The sequence below is a fragment of the Rhipicephalus sanguineus genome, chromosome 6 (genome assembly GCF_013339695.2).
Source record: "Rhipicephalus sanguineus isolate Rsan-2018 chromosome 6, BIME_Rsan_1.4, whole genome shotgun sequence".
NCBI classification, from domain to species: domain Eukaryota; kingdom Metazoa; phylum Arthropoda; class Arachnida; order Ixodida; family Ixodidae; genus Rhipicephalus; species Rhipicephalus sanguineus.
Window position 1 is genome coordinate 106,760,447 of NC_051181.1, and position 27,369 is coordinate 106,787,815.

The 27,369-nt window shown below is 47.1% G+C and overlaps 1 protein-coding gene across 2 annotated transcripts in view; it reads left to right on the top strand.

The window, feature by feature from the left end:
* LOC119396118 (acetyl-CoA acetyltransferase A, mitochondrial) overlaps positions 1–26,998 on the top strand; it is a 46,497-nt gene extending 19,499 nt beyond the window's left edge. The window contains exons 7-13 of one of the 2 annotated variants that reach the window (XM_037663210.1): positions 6,709–6,759; positions 6,974–7,075; positions 7,841–7,988; positions 11,970–12,083; positions 23,316–23,380; positions 25,534–25,691; positions 26,638–26,998. In XM_037663210.1, the coding sequence (XP_037519138.1) occupies positions 6,709–6,759; positions 6,974–7,075; positions 7,841–7,988; positions 11,970–12,083; positions 23,316–23,380; positions 25,534–25,691; positions 26,638–26,758 (759 nt within the window). In that variant the 3' untranslated portion in view covers positions 26,759–26,998. The remainder of the gene's footprint in view (positions 1–6,708; positions 6,760–6,973; positions 7,076–7,840; positions 7,989–11,969; positions 12,084–23,315; positions 23,381–25,533; positions 25,692–26,637) is intronic. The other variant, XM_037663211.2, reaches the window with a different exon arrangement.
* The last annotated feature ends 371 nt before the right edge of the window (positions 26,999–27,369 follow it).

Sequence of the window (27,369 nt, forward strand, 5' to 3'; positions counted from 1 at the left end):
GTCGTGGTTGAAGCGACTACAGTTGCACCCTTGTCGACAGTATTGGTGGCCCTAATTTAATGCATTTAACTTCAAATGACATTAATTATCTTAGCACCACTATCACCAGCTACCTTCTACAAGAAGCGCTTCTCGCGCGAGTCGCACCTATGATAATGAAGCACAGGCTTTGAAGCACCCTCTGCCTTGAAAAAGGTCACTGCTTGAGCCGAACTCGGAACGAAGCACAAGCCCAAAGAACGTTTTTATCCCAAAGAACGTTTTTATCACCGATAAGTCCACGTGGATAAATTCTGTGCCATTTTCCTTGCCGCCGTTCACAAACATCCAACGGCTTGAACTTCCGTTGCGCGCTGCGATGCCAAGCACTCCTCCCGTCGCCGTATCCGCACGAACACGAGCGTAAGCAGAGGAAGATGACACTTGTAACAACACACGACACCCGCAACACGGCAGCCGTGAGCGCAGAACAAAAATACAAAAACAAAATGGCCACCTCGGGTTGCGCCAGCCAATGGGAGGCGCGAGGTTGCGCCAGCCAAAGGGGCTCGCCTCGCGTGCGCGCGCTCTGGCCAATGAGCGTTCTACAACCACCCTTCGGAAAAGCGCCGATAGCGACCGTTCTGTTGCAGTGACGCCATTTTGAAACGCCGCAAAATGTACACAAAGAAAACAGCTTCAAAACAAGCCAAAGATGGCGGCGATCAGCCAGCTGCTGCGCCCGCGGCGCGCGCGGGAAGTTTGAACAAATTTTGCCTGTTGAGATGCATTTTGCGGCCCCCGTGGCGTCTTAAAAATAAGTTTTAACCCATTTCCCAGGCTAAATCGGCGATAATATTTTGAGGGCAGCTGCTTAGGGGTGCAAACATGCCTAAAATGCGTTTTTCTCAAAACTGATTTTCTGTCCATTTTTTACTATTCTAAGACCCGCGTCCCCCATTAAAGATCACGAACTCCAGTGCTAGAGCACAAGTGCCCTTGCTCCCGTTTTCTATGTGTGTCATAGATCCCAGAAATGAAATGGGGATGTGTTGAAAACGGCAAGTTTGAAACTTGAAATTCCTAAACGTAATATTGCCCCCCGCCTCAGCTCTTGCTCGAAATGTCCATCCTTAGAAAATTTCTAAGGAGAACCCTGCTTGTAAGTGAAGAATCTATTTTTTAAGGGGAGACGCGGGTCTTGGAACGGTCAAAAATGGTCAAAAAATCGATTTTTCGCAAAGCTTATTTTCGAGGCATTTGTACTTCTAAGCGCCTACTCTCAAATTGCTAACGCTAAATTCGGTCGGGAACCGCAATAAAATCGGCTTTCAAAGCACCCCGGCAGCACTAAAATGTCCCCAAAAGGACGAAATTTGTTCGAACTTCCCGCGCGCGCCATGAGCGTTGCAGCGGGCCGAGCGCCGCCATCTTGGGCTAGATTTGAAGCTGATTTTTTTTTTTTTTTTTTTGCACATTTTGCGCCATCTCAAAATGGCGTCGCTCAAGCAGACGGCCACCGTCGCGGGTTTTCTGAAGGTCGTTTCCAGGCCACTGATTGACTCTCACGCGGCGCACTTTTCAAGCGCGCCTTTTCGAGTCTCCCATTGGCTGGCGCGACCAAGACGTCTTTTTTTTTTTTTTTTTTCTTTGTGTTGGGTTCTCCGCCGTGGCTGTCCGTTTGTGTGCGCCTGCTTTTGCGATCGTGCGTGTTTCTCGATGGACCGTGTTTCCGCTTTGTGCCGGTTGTTTTTCCACGCGATTGAGATGCCTGGAGACTCGTCTGAAACCATCGACGCAACGAGCTTTGGAAGCCGTAAAAACGGGCTTGGAACAAGAAGGCGCCGGCTACAATGCACCGTCGGCAGCGGAGTTGGAGTCGCGGCCGGACCCTTTGGATCTGCCGGGAACTTCTACTGACGACACCGTGGACCAAGTTCGACTAGCGAAATGCCGCGTACTACTCAACGGTGGAGCAGGCGCAGCGAGTTGAGAGATCGGCGCAAACGAACACCGTTCTGTCTGGAAAGTCGGCTACCCAGCGCAAGTCGACCTTCTTGGAGTCAGCGCGGAGTGCCAGACCGGTGACGCCGGGACCGAATTTTTTGCTCATCGATATGAAAGTTTTGAATAACTTTTTTGCACAGCGAAGTGCGACAAATGCGACGCAAAAAGTCTCAGCGTGAGGAAGGCAACGGACAAGGAGTACGGCCTTGCGGTACAGCTTATTTTTCTTGCAGCAGTTGTGATTTCGAGAAGAGGCAATTTTCTTCTCCGAGAGTGAGTGGAACTGCCACCATCACTCCCTTCGAAGTCAACATGAGGGCCATGAAGGGGATACAGATGATAGGCAAAGGTGTTACTGCCCTTTCAGACTTTTGTGCGTGTATGAACCTTTCGCACCGAGGCTTGCACCACAAGACGTTTCAGGGACACCTAAAAAGTTTAGTGAAAGCCTGCGAAAACACAGCGACTGAAGTGAAGCTGCTAGTGTGGCAGTAATAAAAGAGCTGTATACAGTATAACCTCATTACAACAGACCTTCATAGTGAAGAGGATTTTGGTCTGTTGTAAAGAGAGTATGTAAAATCCAAGTACTGTTACAACATACTTTCATGTAAACAGTGAATGGGTCTGTTATAACCGGAGAGAATTAAGTCACAAACATGGTCTAACGGGGAACCAAAAAAAAATACGATTTTTGGAAAATCGCATTTTCAGTTTCTGTAGCCCATTTCTATCTGATTCCAAAATATCTTCAATGAAAACTACGTAGAAGTGCTATAAAAAATTTGTTTTGCGTCTGCCGACTTGGCGAAAATTGCAGAAATATAAAAAAAAAGTTTTTCAAAATTATAGCTCGGCAACAGCGCCACTGGGCGCCACAATTTTGGGCTCGTCGTAAAGAGCATTTCTCCGCGTTCAAGTTCTCCATTTCAGCTGGCTCCTCCATTCAGTAACAAGCGTACAAAAAACACGTTTTGGCTGCTTCTGCAGTATTACCGCAGAAGCAGCCAAAACGTGTTAAAGGGGTCATGAACCACTTTTCCAAGTAATGATCTAATGGCCTCAGTATCGGAGTGTACTGCCTCCCGAATCGATTGCCGCAAAAATTTCTCAATACCGTCAAGAATCAGCGGAGTTACGGGGGTTTGGCGCACGCTTCCAGCGCTTTCTCTCTTTTCTCGTGCCGGCGAGCGCACTGGAAGCTAGACAGGGAGGGATCGCATGGGGGAAGAAGTTAGGCCAGCGCGCGTCATGAAACGCGATCGCTCTCCCGCTGTGATTCGCTTGCGCGAGTGCGGCTACCGTTGTACTAAGGAGTGCGGCGCCGGCAAGTGGCGGCACCCCGCGGCAAGAAGCGCATCTGATCCGAACGCCCGCTCTCGATTTACGTCGGCTATCGGCCAATAAGCATGCTGTCTCTTGCGACGTACAGCGGACAGACGCCCCGCCCACCGACGAGAGTGAGAACCGGCCTCTGTTTGAAAAGAGGGTGCCTGGGGAAACGGCAACTTCGCGCTCCGTTTGTGGCCATTACGCGGCGCGCTCGACTGTAATATTTGGCAGAGCAGTTCATAGCCGTGTCAGCTTTCCGCAGGATGTGTTTTTTCAATCAGCCCAAGGGGTGCTTCATGACCCCTTTAATGCTCGCTTCGGGATCGTCGTCTGCTGCTTGTGCGTCGCGAGGTCGTGGCTGTCGAAAATTGCGCTATTTAGTGACGCGTTCGCACTCGTTCTGTGTTTATGGGTCGACGATAATTTGGAACGCTTTAGTTGGGCAGCTGCAAGCGGAAGCTCAATCATCGGATTACGATAGCGCGCCGCACTCGTCGCGAACATCGCAAACGTGCGACTAATAGCATTGACTTGTTGGACCCGCTGTTCGAGGTGGTTCTTATCAGCACTTCGAAGCTTATGACGAAGACAACCGCGGGACAACTCCTTGTACTCGCAATCGAGCATGATGTACTTTGAAACATCGGGCACCGCGGCCACGCACATCGCAACCGAGCTTTCTACTAGATGTCGTGGTTAGGCCCAACTCCGTTCACGGTGCCGATGTACGAGCCAAATCCGAACTTTGCGGGCAAGAACATCGCGCTAGCGGACATGCGAATGCGAAGAAGCTGTAATGTCCTTCGTCTCAAGCAACGAATCGCATTGCCCGCTGGGTCCTCAGAACCGCGGATGGGCATTTTGCGCATCGGCAGCGGACCCCCCGGCCAAGCTCGCCGCGCAGCGACCGCGAGGAGAAGCCGGTGGCAGTGGCTCGCAATTTCGCGTGGTAAGCGTCCCAAACACAACACCAAGCACGCTGCGCGCCGTTTTTTTTTTTGTTTGTCGCTACAGCTAGGCATAGCTGATCATTGACAGACCGGGGATCGGCGGCCTTCGTTCTTAAATCGGTACGTCGATATCCGCGGTGCGCTGCTCCCGTCCCGAAAGTATGCTAAGCGATGTTTGAAGTCGGAAGTTAATGACCGTGGTAGAAAAGTCCGCTCAAAAGGAGTCCTGACCACCTTGCTGGCCTGAAATTTCAGTCAATTATATCCGAATGTCCGTTGTACCAGAATCCGTTGTAAACGAAGCTCAATCAATGGGACTAATACGGAGGTCGGCATAACGCCGCAAATTGGTATGTAATATCCGAATGTCTGTTGTAAACAGATCTGTTGTAACGAGGTTATACTGTACAGACTTCTTGAACCCCATAGGGAACAGCGATGTTGTGATTGACGGCTCATGGATGACGCAAGGTCGGAGCTCACACATAGGTGTGGGCTGCATCATTGAGCTCTACACTGGCCTTGTAATTGACCATGTTGTTTACTCAAACTTTTGTCTCGGCTGTGCCCTAGGACCACAGCCGCAAGACGAAAGGTACACCGACTGGCTGGCAACCCACGAGTGCCAACGAAACATTGAATGCAACTCTGGCCGCATGGAAGTAGAGGCTGCGCTGACCATGTTTCAGAGGTCCTGGGCCAAGCATGGTCTGCGCTACACGACTGTGCTCTCTGATGGAGACATCCGCACTTTTCATGCCTTGTCCGAAGCCGAGGTGTACGGCTTTATCCAAATAGACAAAAAGGACTGCATCAACCATGTCCACAAGCGAATGGATGCAGCTTTACGGAACCTTGTGGCCAAAAAGAAGGCTCAGGGTGAGTCTCTTGGGGGTAGAGGAAAGCTCACACAAGAGAAGATCAAGAAGATCGCGAATTACTACGGATATGCCCTGAGGAGCAATATCAATGACGTGCCAGCTATGAAGAGGGCAGTCGAAGCTACACTGCTGCACATGACATCGACAAATGATGCATCAAAGCACTCAAAGTGCCCCGAGGGTGCTAGCTCTTGGTGCAAGTTCAATAGAGCCTTGGCCAGTGCATGTCAAACTTCAAATGCGATTTTCTCAGCTTCACATTTTTTGCCAACTTGACCAGCCTTACGGATCTTTTCATTATGTTTTTGTAAGGTAATCTTGATAAATTTCATACCGTTGAATTCGTAAGATATAGGACTGTGGAGCTATGCTATTTTTTTGTGGCTAAGATGAACATATGAAATTTTGTGAACAATAATGTGAGCTAATTGCATTTCAAGATTACACAATGTCAATACAATTGAAAGTTCTTATATGATGATATATCTCGGTGACAATATAAATAGCATAGCTCCACATGGCCGTTCTTTGGCTACAGCTGCATCTTAAACAGAACCTAAAAATACTGAGGGAAAGTGTCTTAATGACCCGTAAGAAATTACCTAATTAGATTTCACTTATGCTCTCACAATTTGATAACTAATTGAACTACATAAAAACTAATTATATTTTTGAAAACAGGAGGAAGAATACATATACACACCCAGTTTCATTACAATATCTCCAATAATAAAACTTTTCGTTTCGAGACCAGTGTCTCCCCTTAAACTGTATTCCTTGTAGTGTCTCGTTACTCTCGACGAGTTATGAAGGACGCATTTCTTGCTCAACAAGCATAACTCCGAATATTTATGAAAATTGATGCGAAGGTCTTTAAGGCCACCTCCATGTGTGACTAGATAACAATAAAAAATAAGCATTGAAGCCATACCACAAAGCAGTATTTTCCTATGTTCTCATTATTTCTATGCCAGTTCTGCACTATTCAACATAGAGCTGCAATGAAAGCAGCGATGGATGCTCGCACAAACAATTGTGCATGCGGCTTGCTTTTTCCTCTGTGCCGATATTGTGCACATTGGTCTGGTAAAAGTTATCTACATTACATTATGCGTAGTTTTTGTTCCATTACCGAGGATTGTAAAGTTAGGTGGCCTTTGTGCTCAAAAGTCAGAGGTGCAAAAATACGGTAACTGACCATGGCACACACTGACAGCATAGTGTGCTTTTTAAGTCTGTGTGTTTGTCACGGCAGCGCACTGCAGTCAGTAGCTGTGTGCTACCAACTACACTAAAACCTCGATATAACGAATTATCGGTTTTAACAAAGTAAATGAAGAAGTCTTGTTATAGATACAGTGTTACAAATATACTTTTATAATAACAAATTTTTGGATATAACGAACTTACTTTTGTGACATTGTTATAATGATGTTTGAGTGCTGTCCCATTCTTGGGTTATTCTGGGAAGTTCATTGCTTGTGTAATTGTGATCTTTACAAGCTTGTAAGTTACCTCGGCCAGGTTTGGCATGGTTAATGATTTCGTTCTGATTTCAGGATGGCATAGTGTTTGATGGCCTGACGGACGCATACGACAAGATTCACATGGTTCGTACCAATTTCCTTAGCTTCTGAAGAGTGCGAAAGTATGCAGTAGACATTTAGGACAGCTTGGTGTGATGCACAAATTGGGCAGTGATCTCTGTGAGCGTTGCCTACGCTAGATAGTATCTGACCGTGCTGTTTTTGTTCTTTGAACATGTGATCCTCTTTTGACTTGTGGTAGAAGTGCACTTTTTTGTTCTCTCTCTCTCTTTGTCAGGGAGCATGTGCTGAGCAAACTGCGAAAAAGTATGAGGTGGCGCGGCAAGATCAAGACAACTTCGCCATTGATAGCTACAAGAGGAGCGCAGAGGCTGCAAAGGTAATACAAGGCATATTTCACACCGTGCATTCGTGTTTCAATATTGGAAGCCACGATGTTGAGTACACTGGGCTGGCTTTTCACCTGGCCCGGTGGTAATTAATCGCTGGCAGATAAACAGGAGTTCGGTAATCCACAGGGCCAGTGACATCATTCTCTGTGTCCTACTAAACCCGAACGACAAGACCTTGTTGCACTTAAATGTTGCAGTTGTACCTTGGTATTCACTCTATATGCTTTCATGCATTTTGAATGGATTATAGTTTCAGTTTCTTGAGACAGTCTTCCTAGGCCACTTCCACCCACATTCTGTAACAGCATGATTTCGGACGAAAATTAACAAAACAGAAAATAACAAAGGGAAGAGAAAAATGTTATTTTTAGTAGTATGCATAATATATTCTGAGATCACATAATATTATGTCAATTGTTCAACATCTGAACAGCCACCGTTGCCGCTTAACAAGGCTAAAGCATGGTGTTGCTAAGCTTGAGATCGTGCTTTCAGTTCCAGCCACTGCAATCCCATTTAGGTCGAGGCAAAATGGGAAAAGCACCTCTGTAAGTTAGGGGCATCCTAAAAATGCTGGCGGCAGTGACAATTGATCCAGTGTCCCACTATGGCATGCCTCATGATGACATCATTCTGGCACATAAAGCCCCAAGAATTTTCAGCATCTTTATACAACACCCATTCATTGTTTTTCTGCACTGGAACAGACGTCGGGAAAGGGAGCTTTGTAACATTTGGAATGTTATTTGCAGGAAGGAATCTTTGCCAAGGAAATAGTGCCAGTGACAATCCAGGGCAAGCGGGGCAAGCCAGATGTTGTTGTAGCCGAAGACGAAGAGTACAAGCGAGCCAATTTTGAAAAGTTCGGCACTGTGCCAACGGTCTTCCTCAAGGATGGTGGTGGGTACCTGGAGCACCTTTTGTGCTAGTTGCAGTGTCTTAATGCTGCACGGGCGTAGCATTATTTGTAGCCTTGCTATCTACGGATGAATTCATGCTTGTACAGTATTCAGCGCTGTTGTCATGTGGTGGTCGAAGATAGTACTGGTACTAATAACTTGACAATTTTTTACCTCAAGCTAATTTGAGGCAAAACTTCAAAAGATGTCACTGAACAATCATCAGGGCGAAGTTTTTTTTTTTTTTTTTTTTTTGTTTAGAACATAATCACAGAACTGCCTCCTTGTGAAACAAGTGATAGTGGCAGCCAAAACGTGTCTATCAATTAGTATTTTGTGTATAAAGCTTAATTGCTTGTTGGTGGCAATTGTTTAGCTGTGGATACAGGGCAGAGCATCTCTTCACCATTTCCCTACACAAGTGCCTACAGTTTGTTATATCTTTCATCAAAGTTATGTTTTCTGGCTCTAGCAGACCACTGTATTACTAAAATTTTTTAGCTTGGTAGGTCTTAATGATTAAGATAACCTTTTCTGCTAGGGCCAGTGCACTTTATCTTTGGAGGCTTTCTGCACATAGGGCTAGCACAGATTAAATGCCTAATTTTCTTATTGTGTTGTGGAGATAACGCCATTAGTAATAGTAGTTATCTTTTATTTATTTTGCAGAGTGTCTCAACAGATGTGTCAGTGTGTGGTGGACTACTAATCCTTGGTCATTCTTGGAGCATGCGAGAGGGTCATATCCTGCGCCATGTCACGAAGTCTGTTCGCCATTATTGTCAAATTAGGAATTATATCGGGAGTTACTGTCGTTAGCGTAATAAAATGGGCTGATTCATGTCCACCTGACAATCTAGGAAAGTGCTAAGCTCTGGATCGGGCAGGATTCAGCCAACATTGAGTATCTACACTCAAACCTTGGTATAATGAATTATCGGTTATAATGAAGTAAATGAATAGTCTTGACATATGTTACAAATATGCGTTTATAATGAATTTTTGGATATAACAAACTTATTTTTGGGTCAGATGACTGTTATAATCAGGTTTGAGTGTGTCTTTTAGTTTGCTTATTGGCTATATAACTTAACTATTTATTTTTATTTTACTTGTGTTACTGCTAAAGGAAAAAAGTTATGAGTCTTAAGGGGAATGCAGGGATCAAATAGTGGAAATACTAGCTTTAAAAGATCATTCTTGGAACTCGCTAGTTTTGGCATCTGCAGTGCCTTATTTATGCAGAATCAAAACAATTGCACTGATAACGCACGCCCGAAAAAAAATTTTGTGAGCACGGCCATTGAAGAAACTTGTCATGCTAAAACTCTAGATTTCATGGCGCCACATCTTCTTTCCTGCCGCCATAGTGTTGTTGTTTCAAAGCTCAGAGTTCAGTCTTTCCGTTCTTGCCCTTCTCGCTTACAATGACCACATGGCAAAAGTGAAAGTAACAAAAAATTGGGGGCGGTCTGACGAATTTCGTCATACACGTGGTGGTGTAGCGCGTGAGACTAATGGGAGGTGCCTTCCTATTGGCTGTTGCTACAGCGACTGCCGCTGTCTCAGCCAGTGGACTGCTCGTGAGCTAGGCCTTTTTTAATGACTATCTCTCCACCGCATTTGTTGTTGTTGATCACGCGGGAAACATCAGTTGTGAATTGGCGCTCGGTTGAAAAAAAGAAATGGAAGGCAAAGTACAAGCCTTTTCATCTTATTTCGGGGCAGGAAAGGGGACGGCTATGGCAAGGATCTGGTGCGCTGCTGATAAGATTGCGCCAGACCGAATGAGTAGTTAGCACATCACGTCATTCCTTGACGAGACTGTAGTAAACCAACAGTGAAGTAAACCATTGTGCTTCGTCACTGAGCTGCCTGCTACTTACCAGATGACGTGCGGTTCCGCTTTATACTTCAGAGACCGTAGACAATGTGCAGACTCGCATCGCTTCGCTTTGACCTAAGCTTCATGTGCACTCATTCTTGCTCCCGATTCGAGACTATGTGATGCTATGTACATCTAACATTATCATTAGTGGGAAAAGCATACTCGTTCCGCTTAGGAAAGTTGAAAAGCGAGATGTGTGTGCGGTTTCGTTCGTTGAAATGTCATTGGCTCAGAACTGCCGAGAAGGTGCCAGTTCTGCGGCCTTTAGCCGCTTTTCGTGAATGAAAATTCCTGCTTGGTTGTAAGTACAGTCGCCGACCGTTTATTCGGACTCAGCGGGAACCGCTGAAAAGTCCGAATAATCGGGAGTCCGAAAAAAAGGATTCCCGGCCGGAAAAAACTTGTTAGTGCGCGTCTGTACACATGCACGCTTACGCGCGAGCAAGTCGGCCTGTATTTCAGCCAATGTTTGGCCACCCCTGATGGTCGGCAATAGCACTGCAACGGCCTACGCTAAATCCGCATTTGATGGCTGTGGTGTGGGAGGTGCGTCGTCAGGCAGTCACTGTCCACATGCGCTGGTTCGAGTAGCTGACGGATGATCTCATCGCCCAACTCGGTGAAAACTCCCAAGCAACTCCCACCTGGTGAATAATCGCCGCTTTTTTCGCCATCGTCAGGGCCTTGTAGTTGCCGCGTTACTTTAGTTCCGACGGCGCACATGGAACGGGCAGCGTCGGAGCAATTTCAGCAGATCTGGCCTCACACGAGCAGGACACAAAGCTTGGGATGCAGATCAGGCCTAGCCACAGAAACATCTGAGAACGCAAACCCTCACACGCCAAAAGGAAACGACGTTGGTCTAGTTGACGTTGCAGCGCTTCTGTAATTTGTTGTTGTACTCTCTTTGTCCAAATTCGGATCCGCGTCGTACTCGTACGCGCTGTCATTCACCTCAAACGCCGCACAGAGCCGATTCCAAGCTTGGCTTGGCCTGCTGTGTGGCCGTGGTAGCCGTTCAATGGATACGTGACTGGCTAAAGCCAAAAGGCAACCGTTACGTGTAGCCAACAAACATAGCCTTCGAGATCGGTAACTTCTGCGTGGATTTTTGACACTGGCACGATCTCCAGTTATAGCCAGTGCAACATTTCAGTGCTGGCAACCTAGTAAAAATATTGTAAACATTGCTGATAGCTTGTTATGGCGTTCAACGTCGTACTCTATCAGCCAGCCGGAGTCCGAAAAATCGAACGGCGGGCTGTGGGGCGTCCGAATTTTCGGTCGTGAGTTTACATTACTTCAATGGGACGAGTGGCGGTGCCGCGAAGGTGTCCGAATAAACGAGCATGTCCGAATTTTCGGCGTCTGAATAAACGGTTGGCGACTGTATTTGAAAGACGTGATTGCAAAGATTGGCTAAACTAATACACCACCATTTAGGCTGCCCAGTGTTCACATGCAGCCTGGTGCACTTGTGCTCCAGGTTGCCTGCTGGCAAAGACACCAATTATTATTGTCCTTGACACCCTTTACCATGGGGTTAGCTACACCCATAACCAATTTTCTCAAGATAGCTTTTTGTGTCTGCCACTTGTGGAAAGCATAACACAACTATGGCTAGACCAATTTTTATGCTGTTTGTGTTGCTGTAATCCAGACTTGAAGTGCTTTAGACTTTCAATTTTTTGTTATTTCATAATCACTGCATGGCTCAAGTAGCTGAGACTCGTGCATTTGCATATAATGTTCAGCAAAAAAAAGAATTTTTAGATCTAACACTGTCTTGATGTACGAACAATGTGAACACACATGCGTAGTAGTTAGCCTCCTAGCATGTTGTATTGTCAGGCTTTCCACCAGCAACGAACTTGTAAATTTTTATGAAACAAAATAATGAAGATATTTCATAAAGATTTAAACTTATCTTTTTAATATGAACAGCAGTGTGTGGGACAAACTTCAGCACTGTGTACTAAGAAACAAGAAGGTTATTAACGATCCCCACATACCTTAAGAGGATACAGTACCTTTTTTTGGTGCCTGTGTTTCAACCTATGTATGTACTGTTAAGTAGTACTGTCTTATTTGTAGGCACCATCACTGCCGCGAATGCAAGCACGCTGAATGATGGAGCTGCCGCCTGCGTCTTGATGACTCGTCAGGCAGCTGACCGGCTTGGAGTGAAGCCCATTGCACGAATTGTTGGTAAGTCGCTTGTTACGACGCATCCATACCTGCCAAGTTGTACGATTTTATCGTAAAGTGCCAGATTTTCAGCACGTTTTTACGAGTATCGTAATGGCAGCTATATTTTTACGATTTTTCATGTTTTGGGTCGAAAAGTTCGCAAACTGAATGCCCTGCTTCAGACAGTCAACTGCACCAGTTGAATCTGGCCTTTTTTTTTTGCGGGGCTATGCAGGCAACACTGTATTGGCTTATATCCAGAGTCAAAGCCAAAGCCGAAGTGCATTGACTTTGCGGATAGCGGGAATGTGCTTGACTTTCTTTGTTACCGTGCGCGCTGCGGGAGGTGCGTTGCACATGTTTTTGCGGAGCTGTAGCGTATAGTTGAGTCCTAGCAGCTCACGAGATGTCTGAGAAGAAATACTTTCAAGTGTTTATTCCCAGCTATTCGACTGACTTTCCATTTATTAAGAGGTCGCGTAAAGGTGAGCGGTACGCGTTTTGTAGTTAGTGCTGCTGTGATGTGAACATTTTGCACGCTGGTCGCCGGGATATTCTGCTACATGTGAATACGAAGAAACACAAAGACTCAGCGAAACTTGTGGACTCTAACGGGAAACTTGGAGGGTACTTCAGCAGAGCGGATGTCGATACTACAACTCGAGCGGAGTGCCTTTTACTGCACAACGTGCCGTTCACGGCTGCTGATCACGCTGGAGACCTCTTTCGAAAAATGTTTCCGGACTCGAAGGAATCTAAGAACTACGCCTGCGCCCGTAGGAAGACTACAGCAATTGTGAAGGAAATGGCCAACAAAGCTATCGACGAAGTGATAAGTCACTTGCAGCACGCTCCGTCCTCGGTCGCCACAGACGGCGGCAATGATGCAAAACTGTATCCAATCGTGGTGACGTTCTGTGATAGTACTGTTCGCACTGCCTTGCTCGCGATGCCTGCCCTTGAAGGTAACTCCACGGGACGAAACATCGATGCACTTGTTGTGGACACGCTAACGAGCAAAAAGATACCGCTGCAGAACTGCATCGGCATGGCGTGTGATAACGCGCCAGTCATGATTGGATTGAAAAACGGAGTGGCTGCTGTGCTGAAAGAACGCCATGAGAACATTGCCATCATGGGCTGCTGTTGCCATTTGATCAATCTGGCGGCACAGAAAGGCTCAGCATGCCTTCCACTGAATGTGGATGGGGTGCTAGTTGACATTTTCTAGTACCTCGAGGAAAGCTCAAAAAGGAAGGACAAGCTGAAAGCTTTTCAGTCTCTCCACGATGTAGAGGCCAAGAAAATTTTAAAGCATGTCAGCACCAGGTGGCTCTCTCTCGGAAGAAGCCTGAAACGGCTTGTGGACCAGTGGCAGCCACTGCTTAGTTTCTTCTATAGTGAAGTAAGGCCCTCCGGGCAGGTTCCAAGTTTCCCAGCAAACCATGTAACCTTCGCACTGACCTTCAGAAGCATGCAAAGGAAGCGGAGAGCAGTCATCAGAGCAAAAGACCAAGACTGGACACAAATGTCCCTGTGTCGGATACAGCTCCCAAGCGAATCCGGAACCGTCCAGGAAAGGTCTTAAACAGAGAAGAAAGGCTATTCATGTTTCTTTCATCAGATGTAAATAGAGCATACTGTGACTTCTTGCTGTCTGTAATTCCAGAATTTGAAAAGGTGAACGTGTTCCTGCAGTCTGGAGCCCCTCAAGTGCACCTGCTGCGTGAAGTGCTTAGTAACTTGCTAAGAGAGATCAGGTTGCGTTTTGTCAAACCTTCAGTGATCAAAAAAGCTGATGTGTTGGCTGACGTTGACTACAAATCTTCCGTCAGCCAAAGAGATAATGAAGATATTGTAATTGGTAGTCGGACCACACAGATCTTGCAAAGTCTAAAGAAAGAAGCAAGGGAAGAGTTTTTTACACATATAAGAAGGTTCTTCGTTGCAGCAACAGAGTACATGATCCTGAAATTTCCACTGAAGTGTGAGCTGTTGAAGAGTGCAGAAGTAGCAAGGCTTGCTTCCATTGAACACGCCAGGTTTTCTGATGTCAAGTACTTGATCAACCGCTTCCCAGTGCTGTTACTACTTCAAGAGGGGCAAGATGTGAATTCTGCTCTGGACGACATTCAGGCAGAGTTCACGCGGTCTTCAGTTGGAAGAACTACCCGCTGAAGTACTTAAGGAGCAGCAGATTGACGAGCAATGGCAGGCGGTGTCCAGTTTACGAGAATTGGATGGCAGCTTGAAGTTTGCTAGACTTTCAAAATTTATGTTGGGGGTCCTAACACTCCCACATAGTAACGCGGAGTGTGAAAGAGTCTTCAGCAAAGTGAAAAAGGCGCACACCCAGTTCCGTGCCTCCATGTCAAAAAAGACTTGGAGCAGTTGTTTGTCGCAAGATGTGCCCAGTCACACTCTGGAAAGTGCCACGAACAGGTCTTTGATAGACTTTCTGAGGAAGGCCAAGGCTGCCATGGCCTCTATGCTAGCCAACCCCTCCACTTCCGAGACTTTAGAGCTTTTTGTGCCTCTTTTGTGATATGTTCCTTTTTATTTCATTCATCTAAACCATTTTTTGGAAAATAAAGCGGTATTGTATTTTTGTACCCAGTTTTAGTATTTTTTGTCATCTCCTGTAGTACTTTGAGAACTGTGGGGTTGGCACGTCTGCGCATCCATACAGTTCCGGAACTTCACTGAACTCATTTCTGTTGTCACAGTACGTAGCAACACTAGGATGTATGGGAGCACTGCTGCAGCAGTGCAACACTCGTGACACTCATGTGCATATAGAGAGTCCCAAGTGGGCAGATTCAATCTGTAGCCCTCCACTATAGTGCCATGCTAATGTTTAGGTTGCCGGTTTGATCCCAGCTTCTTTTGATACGGGCAAGATTCAAAGAGTCACGTACCGTATTTACTCGCGTAATGATCGCACTCGCGTAATGATCGCACCCCTAAATTTTGTCGTCTAAATTCGATTGTTCTTTTTCCCCGCGTAATGATCGCACCCCGAACTTGCCGCATCGATATGTCGTGTGCCAAGTCTAGCCGATGATCATCGCGTTTATCATCTGTCGAATGTTGCGTTAAAAACTCTTCCAAACTCGCCAAGTGAACTGCACGCACCAAACATATTCGTAATTTTTGCCCACCGTTGGCGGAAACATGCCATTTAGGATTGCAGTAAAGGCAAATGCCGCAGTTTTCACTGAATGCCCGCCATGTGTTTTATGTCTGTGGCAGCTGAATGCGCCCATCTTTGTTTCTGTGATCTGAAAGCAGGCATCACTACGCTAATGCCGTAAATTTACTGGTTTAAATGAAAGCATTCCTTATTTAGACAGAAGAGACTGTTTTGACGCGCGTGACGTACTCACAACCACCGTGACTGACGAAAAGAAGAAAAAAAAAAAATGCGGTCGCTTCGCTCTGTGGGTCGCCATGTTTGTTTTGCTATCCCGCACTGTTACAGCGGCGGCCGCCTGTTGGTCGACCTGTTGTCATCCCGCAGCAACAAGCTGCCGACGCATTCCCATAATTCCTGAAAAAGCCGTGTCGCCGCCATCCCAGTCGCTCGTCACGGCGTCACTCGACACCACGTTTTTTTGGCTGTGCTTTGTGATCGTCTGTTGAAGCACCGTTTCACCATGGGGCGGTATGCGAGCTTTACTGCCGCGTTCAAGCTGAAGGCGCTTGATTACGTGCTAGAGCACGGAAACCGCGCTGCCGGCAGACATTTCGGCGTCGACGAAATCCGGATCCGATATTGTAAAAAGCGCGAGAAGCTCATGGCTACGAACAGCACGCGCCGGGCTTTCACCCAAAACGGGCAAGTTCCCTGACATCGGAAAGGCAGTCCTCGAATACGTGAGGGACATGCGCAAAGATGGTTGTGCCGTGTCGTTAGAAATGGTACGGACGCAGGCGCGCACAGTTTCCCGGAGGCTGGGAATAGCCACAAAGGACTTCCGCGCCAGTTCCGGCTGGTCGACACGCTTCATGCGGTGGAATGGACTGTCGCTGAGGCGGTGGACGTCGTTGTGCCAGCGACTTCCATCCGCGTGCGAAGACAAAGTGATCGATTTTCACAGGTTCGTCACGAGGATACGCCAGAACGGTTTCCTGCTGTCACAGATAGGCAACGCCGACCAAACGCCGTTGACGTTTGACATGCCTCAAACCACTACTGTGAACGAGAAAGGTGCTCGAAGTGTGCTCGTGAAAACGCGTGGTGCGGAGAAGCAGCGGTGCACCGTGATGCTCGCAGTGACGGCAGACGTACGGCGGCAGCTTCCGCCCGTGATTCTCAAGCGGAAAACAATTCCGAAGGGAAACTTTCCCCGTGGCATCCACATCCGCACTCAAGCAAAAGGGTGGATGACGGCAGACCTCATGGTCGATTGGATCAAGACGGTTTGGGGGCGAAGAGCAGGAGCGCTTCTGCTTCCTTCACTTCTTGTGCTGGACAGCTTTCGGGGCCATCTCGTTGACAGTGTCCATACCGAGCTGAAGGAGCGGCGCACGGAAATCGCAGTGATCCCTGGGGGTCAAACTTCGCTGCTACAGCCTCTGGACGTGTCACTGAACAAACCCTTCAAGGACAACGTCCGGAGGCTGTACGCAGAGTGGATGGCGGCGGGTGACCACGATTTCACGCCAAGTGGCAAAATCAGGAGACCCTCCGTGGAAGTCCTCTGCTCATGGATTCTCGAAGCGTGGAGTACCATTTCCGACGAGGTGGTCGTCGAGAGCTTTAAGAAGACTGGCATTTCCAACGCGCTCGACGGGACAGAAGATGACCGTCTGTGGGACAGTGAAGACACTGCCGATTCCGACAGGGAATCGTGCAGCGACGACACTGACGCCAGTGACGCTTCGGACTCAGAATGAACGTTAGGGGGTCGAGAGTTCAAAAATAAAAGGGCAGTGTTCCATGCATGTAGCTCCTGCGTAATGCGTGCATTTTATTACAAAGGTAAGCCTTACTCTACTTTTATTTTTGGTTATGTTCATGATAGCTATCGTAAGAATTCAGATTAGCGACTTCTTTGCGTTTTCGGTGCTCAGAATATTGTTTCACGGAAAATTTACCCCGCGTAATGATCGCACCCCGAAGTTGGCGTCACTTTTTTTGAAAAAAAAGTGCGATCATTATGCGAGTACAGTAAAAGCTCGTTAATTCGGATTTCACGGGACCAGAAAAAATGTCCGAATTAACCGAATGCTGAATTAACGAATACACAGGAAAAACAACATCAAAATCAAGTTGCAGAAGCATACCTTTATTTGCTGAAGTATTTTGTAATGGTCGTCTGCATTTTCGCGCAGATTCCGATTGACATTACAATTTTTCTTAACTTCCAAACGGCCAACAGCGCGCAAACTGTTGCAAGTGCTCAGGCAAACGCCCTCTAATATCAAAAGCGCCTCCGAGACTTCCCGTGAGGTGCGATGAGGTCACGACATCATTAATAAATCCTTGATCGGGCAGGAGACCAGTCGTGGCGACACAATCATCAATCGCGATGTAGTCCTGAAGGGTCATATTTGTGGGAAGGACAGCATCGAAGGTCGGACAGTCATCGTTGGTGGACTCGGCTGATAACTCGTCGATGCCATCGTCAGCTACTGCCATACATTTACCGTATTTACTCAATTCTACCGCGCCCTCGATTGTAACGCGCACCCGTTTTCCGCGACCAAAAAAAAAAGTAATACATCTATTGTAACGCGCACCCATTTTTCGTGAGAGAAAAGAACAAAAAAAGTCCGCAGGAGTCAAACTTCGCACATTCAGAAGAACAAGTATTTGGGTTTTAAAGAACTGAAGTTTCAAAAAAGTAAAACACAAAGTCAAAAAGCGGGCCTTGCCGCTAAAACTGTCGCCACTACGGCGGCGATACGAGTCGCGTAATGGATCAGTCCACGTCGCTGTCGGACAACTCCTTGTCGCTGTCAACACTCATCGATTTCGGGAAACCGGCCCTGCTTTGGTCCACTGAAACCTTTTCGTGAAGCTTTGCTGTAAAAAATCTTCTGCTTCTGTTTGCGCCAGTCTCGCACGCACGTTTCGGGAACTCCAAACAATATCCGAACGACCGCGATGCGGCCCGATTTCCGTCCGTCTCTTTGCACATGTAATAACTATTCTTTTAAATGCGGCATCGTGGTACACTCGTCGAGTATTTGGAGTCTGCACTTCCATGCCGTTGATGCGAACGCAGAACGGGATGACAATCTCCTCGGCACACGTACGAACTGGCAGAAATGGCCAAGGCGCGTAGGAGGCGGCCATATTGAAATGTCGATGGCAATACGATAACAGTTTCTTTTTTTTTTTCGGTACTCGATTCTAACGCGCATGCGATTTTTGGACTCATTTTTCCGGAAAAAAGGTGCGCGTTAGATTCGAGTAAATACGGTAAACACGGTCACAACGGGGAAAAAAAAGAGAACTCCGCAAGAAGAGACGGTGCCGACACAACACAAGGGCAAGGGAAAATGGCGTCGGAGGCGCATTGGAGATGCATTGGAGCAATTGAAGCGAAGAAAGAAGACGCCGACGTTCGGTGATGCTGCGATCGCCCCCACTAGTTGATGAGGATGGCGATGCCACTCGGGTTTCGGTTTCGCTCCAGTGGTGCCAGCGATGCTTTACCACACTTTTGTGTAGCGGCAGCCGTCAGCATTTGTCCGAATTAAGCGGTGCGGAGCCAAATTCTGACGAATTAACGAAGGTTTGGTCCCATAGATTAACATGCACTTTGGCCGGGACCAATAGAGCCGTCCGAATTATCCAAATTTCCGAATTAACGGGTGTCGAATTAACGAGCTTTTACTGTATATACGGTACTTGTAGGCTTATGCTTCAGCAGTGAAGGAAAGAGACGGCTGACCCAGAAGTGGCGCCATCAGAGGAAAGAAGTCGTGACATCACGTGCCACAGCCAAGTGCTGTCTTGATTTTCTTCTCTTGCAGTCGCGTGCTGTTCTGGTTGTGCTCGCGGCCCAAAGGAGGGCGCTACATACTCCGTTCGAAGTGGTCAATCTCAACCTCTAGTCTTCTACTATAAGGCCCTTCAAGCCTATGTGGCAATTTTCAAATATTAATTGTGCTTAGTTTTTGAGAACGTAGCTTTACTACTGCATTTACTCACATAATGATTACACCCCTGAATTCTGTCGGCTAAATTTGATTTTATTGCGATAGCAATTATATGGACAGTCTCGGCTGATTTTTGCCGTCGGTGGCCGCTGTCATTCACCGTATATGTGTATATATATATATATAGAAAAGCCACAAAGAAAAATAATTCAGAAATTCTTCCCGACGCGCGGAATCGAACGGGCGACCTCTCGCTTTGCAGCCCGCCGCGTTAGACGTTAGGCCACGACAGCACAGTCTTTCAGCCTGCTAACGGCGAGCTATTTATATACACCATGTAATTCAGGATGCTTTCTTAGTGGCCACGTAGATGGCGCGACGTGCGCGCGCTTTAAAGATCGTCGCCCCGCCCCTGCGAACGCCGTTGCTGTTGGCTCTACAGGGCGTCGTCGCTTTCGTGCGCTTATCTCAAGGAAAGAAGGGGCGGCCGGTGGGGTGCTTCGCTTCGCTCGCTGCAGCGGCCGCGTTTGCGAAAGGAGCGCGCTGTTCAAACAGAATTAAGTAACAACTGTCACAATTAGTTTGCGCTCGTCTTGTTTATATACACCTCTTACATCAGTATCCTTTCTGAGTTACCACGTAGATGGCGCGATGTCCGCGCGTGGCGCGCTTTAAAGATCGTGACCCCGTTCCTGCGAACGTGGTCGCCTTTGTGCGCTTATCTTGAGGAAAGAAGGGGGCGGCTGGCGGGGGAGCGGGGGGTTGTATGTCTTGTGCTGTCCCGGCGATGTCTGCGCTGAAGTGACAGAGCGTACGAAGGTCGCTTCGACGCTGCAGCGGCCGCGTTTGCGAAAGAGGTTCATCGTCAACAGGCAGTGCAGCTTCACTGGTAGAACAAGCACCACTTCTATTAAAGCCGCAGTGCCTGAAGGAGTTGGCGATAGTTTCTGGCGTGACTGCGTCCCATGCACTAGCAATGTAGTGCATTGCATCAAGCACAGAAAGCTTCTTATCCAACTGCTTGCGTTCCATGCCCGCCAGCCGACGCTGCACCAGAAACTTCCGATATTTCTGTTTCATGCACTTGATGGCGCCAGCGTCAAGTGGCTGCAGCTGGCTAGTGCAATTGGGGGGCAGAAATACAACTTTCACATTTCTCAAATGTGACATATCTGATGGATGGCGTGGCGCATTGTCAAGCAGAAGAAGAATCTTTCTGTTCTTAGCCCCCATTTTGGAGTCCAGCTGCTGCAGATATGTAGAAAACATAGCAGCTGTCATCCAGGCTTTCCGGTTGAACATGTACTGGCACGGCAGCCTTTTCAAATTCTTGAAGCATCGCTGCTTCTCAAACTTGCCGATCACGAGGGCAGGAAGCTTTTCAGAGCCGTCTTCATTAGCGCAAAGCAATACGGTAAGACGCTCTTTGCTTCGCTTACCCCCGTGACAGCTCTCTCCTTTGAATGCCAATGTCTGTTCTGGCTGCATATTATAAAATAATCCAGTTTCGTCCGCGTTGAACACGTCGGACGGCTTGTATTCCCGTATCAATTCCGGCAGCAATGCAGTCCACTTTTCTACAGTGTCGGAGCTGACTGACGCGCTCTCTCCACAGCAGCGGCTGTACACAACTCCACTGCGTTTTTTAAAGCGATCCAACCAGCCATTGGAGGCTTTAAAGTCGTCAATGCCGCAGCGCAATGCAACTGTCTCAGCCTTCTCCTTCAAAATTGCGCCATCCACGGCGATTCCTGAACTGCGGGCCTGACGCAACCACTCAACGAGGGCCTTCTCCATGGCAGCATATTTGCCATCTTTCGCGGCCTTCCTGTTCAGGCCGAACTTTGCCGCATTTAGTAGGATGCTGTCCTTCTTCGTGAGGATCGTTTTCAGCGACGACTCGGGAATGTTCAGGTCGCGGGCAATGCTGGCCTTTGTTGCTCCATTCCGCTTCTCTGCCTCCTCGATTATGCGAAGCTTTTCTCCGAGCGTCAGCGGTTTTCGGTTCCGCGACATTGCGAGACGCAGCACTCGCAACCAAGAATTCGAAAGCTTCCTCGCACACCAATGTCCGAACACAGAAAATTTTGCACGTGGACACAGCAGCTGCGGCGCAGCACAACCAACCGATGAGGCAAACACGTGAAGGAATGGCTGAATGGCAGCATGGCAGTAGGCCTATTCGATTTGCAAGCTTCGACCAATCGCGAGCGGCTAAAACGCCCCAGCCCTCTGGTAGCTAGACAGCGGCGAGTTCCGGTTCCCGCGGCTGTCGCAAACATTGGCTCAACAATCGCCATTCAACACGTCCGGTATAACGACACGAAATCTAGTGAAAGTTATCGCATACTAGAAAGCGAGCTCGAAATTATCTGCCATGTTATCTGCTCACAACGGTCACTACAAAACACCCAAAAGAAGAGAGAGAGAAAAAAAAAAAAAGGCGACAACGGAAGTGCGCAGTGCAATGCGACAAAACGAATGCGCTCCGGCTGGCTCCGGCCAACGTTGGCTCTGGCTAGCTATGGCCGACCGCGTGTCGAAAAATTGAAGAGGCCCTGTGGTGGCAGCGCGGATACGAACTCGGTTCCTCGGTTTCCCGACTTTTTTCGCCCGGCCGCAGTGTGTTTCCGTGCCAGCCCGCGTCATCGTAGGTCTTTTTTTTTTTCTCGGGCAGCCCAGCGAAGCGTCGTACGAGGCGAGGCCGGTGTAAAATTGCGTCGTACAATTGAGGTTTTTAATACATTATTTCTATGGGGGTTTTGCCGGGACCAAGCCAATTCGTCGTAAAACGCGGGTCGTCGCAGGACCGGGGGACGTATAATCGAAGTTCCACTGTAATGACTGGTACAGTTAGTTCGCGCTCGTCCTGTGTGTACCTGTTCGTTCGTTTCGTGCGTCCTGCTTTATGTTTGAGCAGTGCGCTTCCAGTGTCGAGCTGTGACGCATGATAGTTCGCGCTCGTCCTGTGTGCGTTCTTTTCGTGTGTCCTTTGGGCTCGAGCGACGCGCTGGCAATTTCGAGCTGCTTTCCGTTCTTCGCGTTACATTCCAATTTATTGCTATCGCATTCATTGCTTCGCCGTTGCGGCGAAACTGGGACTTTTTTGTTTCTTTCTCGCATACTATTAGCACCTGAAATGGGCACACAGCACCCATGGTATCATTGAATAAGTGACACCAACCATCGCATTAATAAAAGTGAAAACTCTTTTTACTTTAAAACCCAATGTTTCGGGTCAAACTCTGACCCTTCTTCAGGGGTGACTGTGGGGCGCCAGAGAGCAACAGAGTTTATAAAGCCACGCTTGGTTTGATTGATGTGCCGTAGTCCATTGAAATAGACACTCGGCAGCGCATCTGCAGGCCTGTTCACGTAGCCGGGTGTTGCCTGAATGTGCCAGCACTCCACAAAAAGTCGCTTGTGGTAATTGACCTCGAAGTTGACGACGCGGGAGTTGTCAAAGGCGATGCTGTGGCAGTGAGGACTTAGTGCCAAGTGAGGGGTCAGTTATAGAATTAGAGAAAAATGTAAGGGCATTGTGCATTTCATGTAGCTCTTACATAATATTCAGATTTATTTTTTTGCAGAAAACTTACCCTGCATATGATGCACTTTTAAATTTGCATAAAATATTTTGGGAATAAAAAGTGTAATCATTATGCGAGGAAACACTATATTCATCAAGTGATGTTATGCACAAACTGTTGGCAAGCAGTGTGTTCTTGTTAATGTTCAGTGGTGCACAAAAAGCGATTCCATGATGTTGCATAAAATTGTAACGACTTCAAGGTTTCCTATGCGACTGTGTTCTGATAAGTGGCTAGGAAAATGCTCATGCAGTGGAAATTTCTGTGCGCGTTAAGGAATGCCTAGAGATAAAAATCAATGTTTAATAACAAGTCAGTCGTTTCGTTACTTGCAACGTGGTCACCTAGTCTGCCACAGACAGGTTTGTGTCTGTGGTTTGTCATGGCCGTTGCTAGAAAAGACATAGGCCAGAATGAAACACCGTTCCAGACTGTCTTCTCTCTGGGAGGGTTCTAAGGTGCTGGCACAATATTCGACATGCTCCAGTCGCATGTTCTTGGCATGTGTACTCTTGTGAACATTCCTCTTTTCTTCCCTCTCTTATAGGATTCGGTGACGCAGCTGTGGAGCCAGTGCACTTTTCCATTGCACCTGCGTATGCCATGCCAAAGGTACGAAACTTTGTATCTCTAGCAAAAATGTTGCTGAATCTAGTTTGCAACCTAATCCACCTCTTTCATGGTGCCACAGCCCATGCGCCCTTGCCCCTAGTGAGAATGTCTCGAAACGCTGTCATAGGGTCTCTGCGCATTTTTCCATCTTGGAGGCTTTTGTTCTGGCAATGGCAGTTGTCCCGGATCACCCCGCAAAGCTCCACCCCCCTACCAGAATGGCTGAGGGCTGCACAGAAAAATGAAAAAGGTGGATGCTGGTTGGCAGCCTGTGGCAGCTTTCCTCCACATTTAAGGGGGCACCGCACTTAAAACTTTTTCTTTATTTATTGATTGATTTTGATGAAACTTTGTGACTATGTATATTTGTGTGCCGATTTCAAATACGTAATTACTTTTCTAGTATAATGTGCAGTTTTTAAAATACAATATATTTCATGTGCCTTTTGGAACTTCGCTATATCCGAAAATTCGTTATGGTGTATATTTGAACCACTTCATCTATTACCAAGGCTATTCTTCATGTACTTCGTCATAACCAATAATTCGTTATATCCGTGTACGTTGTACAGTAGAACCCTGCTGCTACGTTCCTCACTGCTGCATTTTCCCGGCTGTTACGTCGTTTTCCGCCGGTCCCGGCATAGCTCCCATAGGATACAATGTATTGGGAACCCCGCTGTTACGTCGTAACTGTCGGACCGTTCCCGTATGATACGTCGCGAAGTGCGCTCGGAGCCGACCGAGTGACTACCGAAGAGAGCGGTCATTGGTGCATTTTCACGTAGCTTGGCCTGGTTTGACCGTAACATTAGCTGCATGAGAGGTGCAAGCAACAGGATCTTTCGATTGATGCAAACAAATGCATCGCTTTCGAGATTCGTATTGCAAAGATGGCGTCTATGACGTAATTGCTCGCGAAAGCAAGGCCTTCGAGATTGGCATTTAGTATTGACAAAAGCATAGCCTTTGAGATTTGTATTTCACAAAGATGGCGTCTATGACGCAATTGCCTGCGAAAGCAAGGCCTTCGAGATTGGCATTCACTTCTGCCATCGCGTTGGCGTAGACTCATCATCATTATTTGTCCGAGCATAGGAGGAGTTCGAGCTGGTTGGAGCTCGCATGGTCGTGCGCGCAGTTCACGGTCGGACTCGCCGCGCTGGTCGTGATTGCGTGTGCTTAGTTCTTTCATGCCTACAGCTGTTGGTGTTAAAAAGATTACATACGTTGATTACATTTCTGTGGATGAGGCCGTCCCCAGCTCCGCGTTTCTATCCGTCAACTAGATTGCGACTGAGCGCGCCAATTTTCGTGCTGCTCGTAAGCATTGAAATAAAATTCTGTACCACTAAATATTTTGTCGTTTTTCCTGTTTTTCGGCTCTTGCGTTTCCAGTCTCTTACGTTTGTTTCCTACGGTCCCTTCAAAAACGTATCAGCGGGGTTCTACTGTATCGAGGTTTGAGTGCAATTAGTTTTGTTCTTGGATTCTGCACCCCTGTTTATCTCGAAATAAATGGAACTCCTGTTAAATTGAACACATTTTTCTGGTTCGTTCAGGTTCCGTTTGACAAGTCTCCTGTATCAGAGTTCGATATATCCAGGATCGACTGCAATAGAAAATTGGCTGGAATAATTACTAGGCTGAGGATTGCAAAACCTAGGCACAGTTTTTGTTACAAGTCCATCGTTTTTACTTGTTGTAGGGGCGGGTTAATAACAGGTAACGCAGATGAGTGCTGACATGTGAAAGGGTCACGCAAAAAGCCCATGTCTCCCCTTCGGAAACTGGAATACCGAGGACACACTTCAAGGCCAGCAGAGCCTTCGCACTGAAGTTATGAAGAGGGCTTGCTCAATGATGGCTAGAGAGGATGTGTAGTCAGTCCAGCGACTGTGCTTAGTTTCTGGAATGTGCTCGCATGCTTTTTCTGCTTTTTTCTTTGTGCGACACGGGGGTCGACTAAGAATAATTTAAATTCGGCATACTTGGAAGTCACTGACTGCTACTTGGTGTTGATGATTTTTTATTGAACAGTATGCCATATTCTAGGCTCATAGATTGAATTCATACATAATGTGTGGTGGCATACACGCTTCCAGTACTGAGTTTTTGAAGCACTGTACAACTTTGTTTAACCCTCATTTTAGGTTCTGAAGGCAGCTGGCGTGAAAATCGAAGATGTCTCCATGTTTGAAATCAATGAAGCATTCAGTTCAGTCGTGCTGTGCAACATGAAGCACCTCAAGTTGGACCATTCCAAGGTGAACATTCATGGTGGAGCAGTGAGCCTGGGACACCCAATTGGGTGAGTATGCTTTATCTGCTTCCTTCTGTAACGGCTTGCAGGACGTGTTGCTGCATTACTAAACACACCCGTGTTCAGTGTTGATGTGTTGGTGGTTTCTGTAGTTAATATAATACAGCAAAATTTCAATGATACGAATCTAGAGGAGGGGCGAAAATATTCATATCACCCGAAATTTTGTACCTCCAAAAAACTAGCAAAATCTGTCATCAAATAACGAGATATGCATGAAACGTTTATTTCTATCCAAAGAGCTCTCTCATCTCTTTCTGGGACACACGAGAACGGGTGGTAAGGGATGGCGCAGCTGGCTGCTGCGAGCGCGCACGTCAAGGCTTGGCTTGAGGCCAACTGAAAGCCAAGTGCCAAAGTCCGCTCCACCACAGTCATATTCAAAGAACGACGGGAACAGAGACATGCTTTGTGCCTTTTTACAACTTTATTGCCTTCAATCTTGCCGGTGCAGCCCGTGCAGCAGCCATCATGTCAGTAGCGGCCACATTTCTGTTTATAGCGGATAAGTGTACATGGTAGTTTTTATTCAGCGCTACAAGTCTGCGATGTCGCTGACATGGCGAAAACTGTTGGGGACGAAAAGTGATGCTACCACAGGTTAGCTCGCTGGTATAGAGAATTGTGCTGAGTTGTCAAAAGCATGTCTCGGATAAAGACCGGGTTGGGTTTTGCACTGTGGCTGCATCGTGAAGGAAGTAGAGGTGACGAGAATTTCAGCTTTCTCACGGCCTCTATCCAGAGAGAAGGTTTGCGGATTCATTCTTGGTATGGTCCCATAAGTAAAGCACACTGCGAAAAGATTTTTTTAATTTGTCGGTGTTTATGTAGTGAACCAACAAAAAGGGTTCATTCTGACATCTTTTCCAAGCCTGTGAAATCTGCGTAGGGTGTTGCTGTACAAGCTGAAGGATTGTTCTCTCGACCTTTTCAGGATGTCTGGTGCTCGGATAACTGGCCGCATGGCAATGCATCTGCAGCCTGGACAGTATGGTCTGGCTGGCATCTGCAACGGTGGCGGTGGTGCTTCTGCGATTCTCATTCAGAAGCTGTAAGTCTGCCTCTGCGTGAGGGCAGATGTATCCACTGTAATTCGAAGAGAACCTATGTGCCATTGTGGGACCTCCTGCCGGCAGAGATCTGGACCATACCTTTTTATAACGACGATGTTTAGTATATGTATCATTGTAATTGTGTTCTGTACAACTAAAGCTTCGGAATTATAGGCACGCTAATATATTGTTGTTCTGTAAAGATTTTATTGGAAGAAATAAATGCATAGCACTTTCTTTGCAGATTTGGTCTTGTGTGACATTTTTTCATTGTGAGCAGAAGTAATGGACCGAAAGGCCTGTTATGTTGTATGATGTGTACAGGTAATGAAGTCAAGGAAAGTATGTGGGAAGTTATTCTTAGTTAATTAAGATACGTTAATTAAACCTAGATCAAATCGGCTCTCATGAAAAACAACTTGCCACCGGTTAAGACTGAACACTCAACCTAGTCGCAGAGTAAGTGTTATGTATCGGAAACAGGACCATGAGGACATGTCAGTTTGCCACTTTTCACTGCACTGAGTGTAGAGATGTTCCAATGTCTGCAGCTGCTTGAGAGCACAATGGAAAGGTGCATGTATTAGGTGCAGCCATGTTTCAGACAAAAGTAG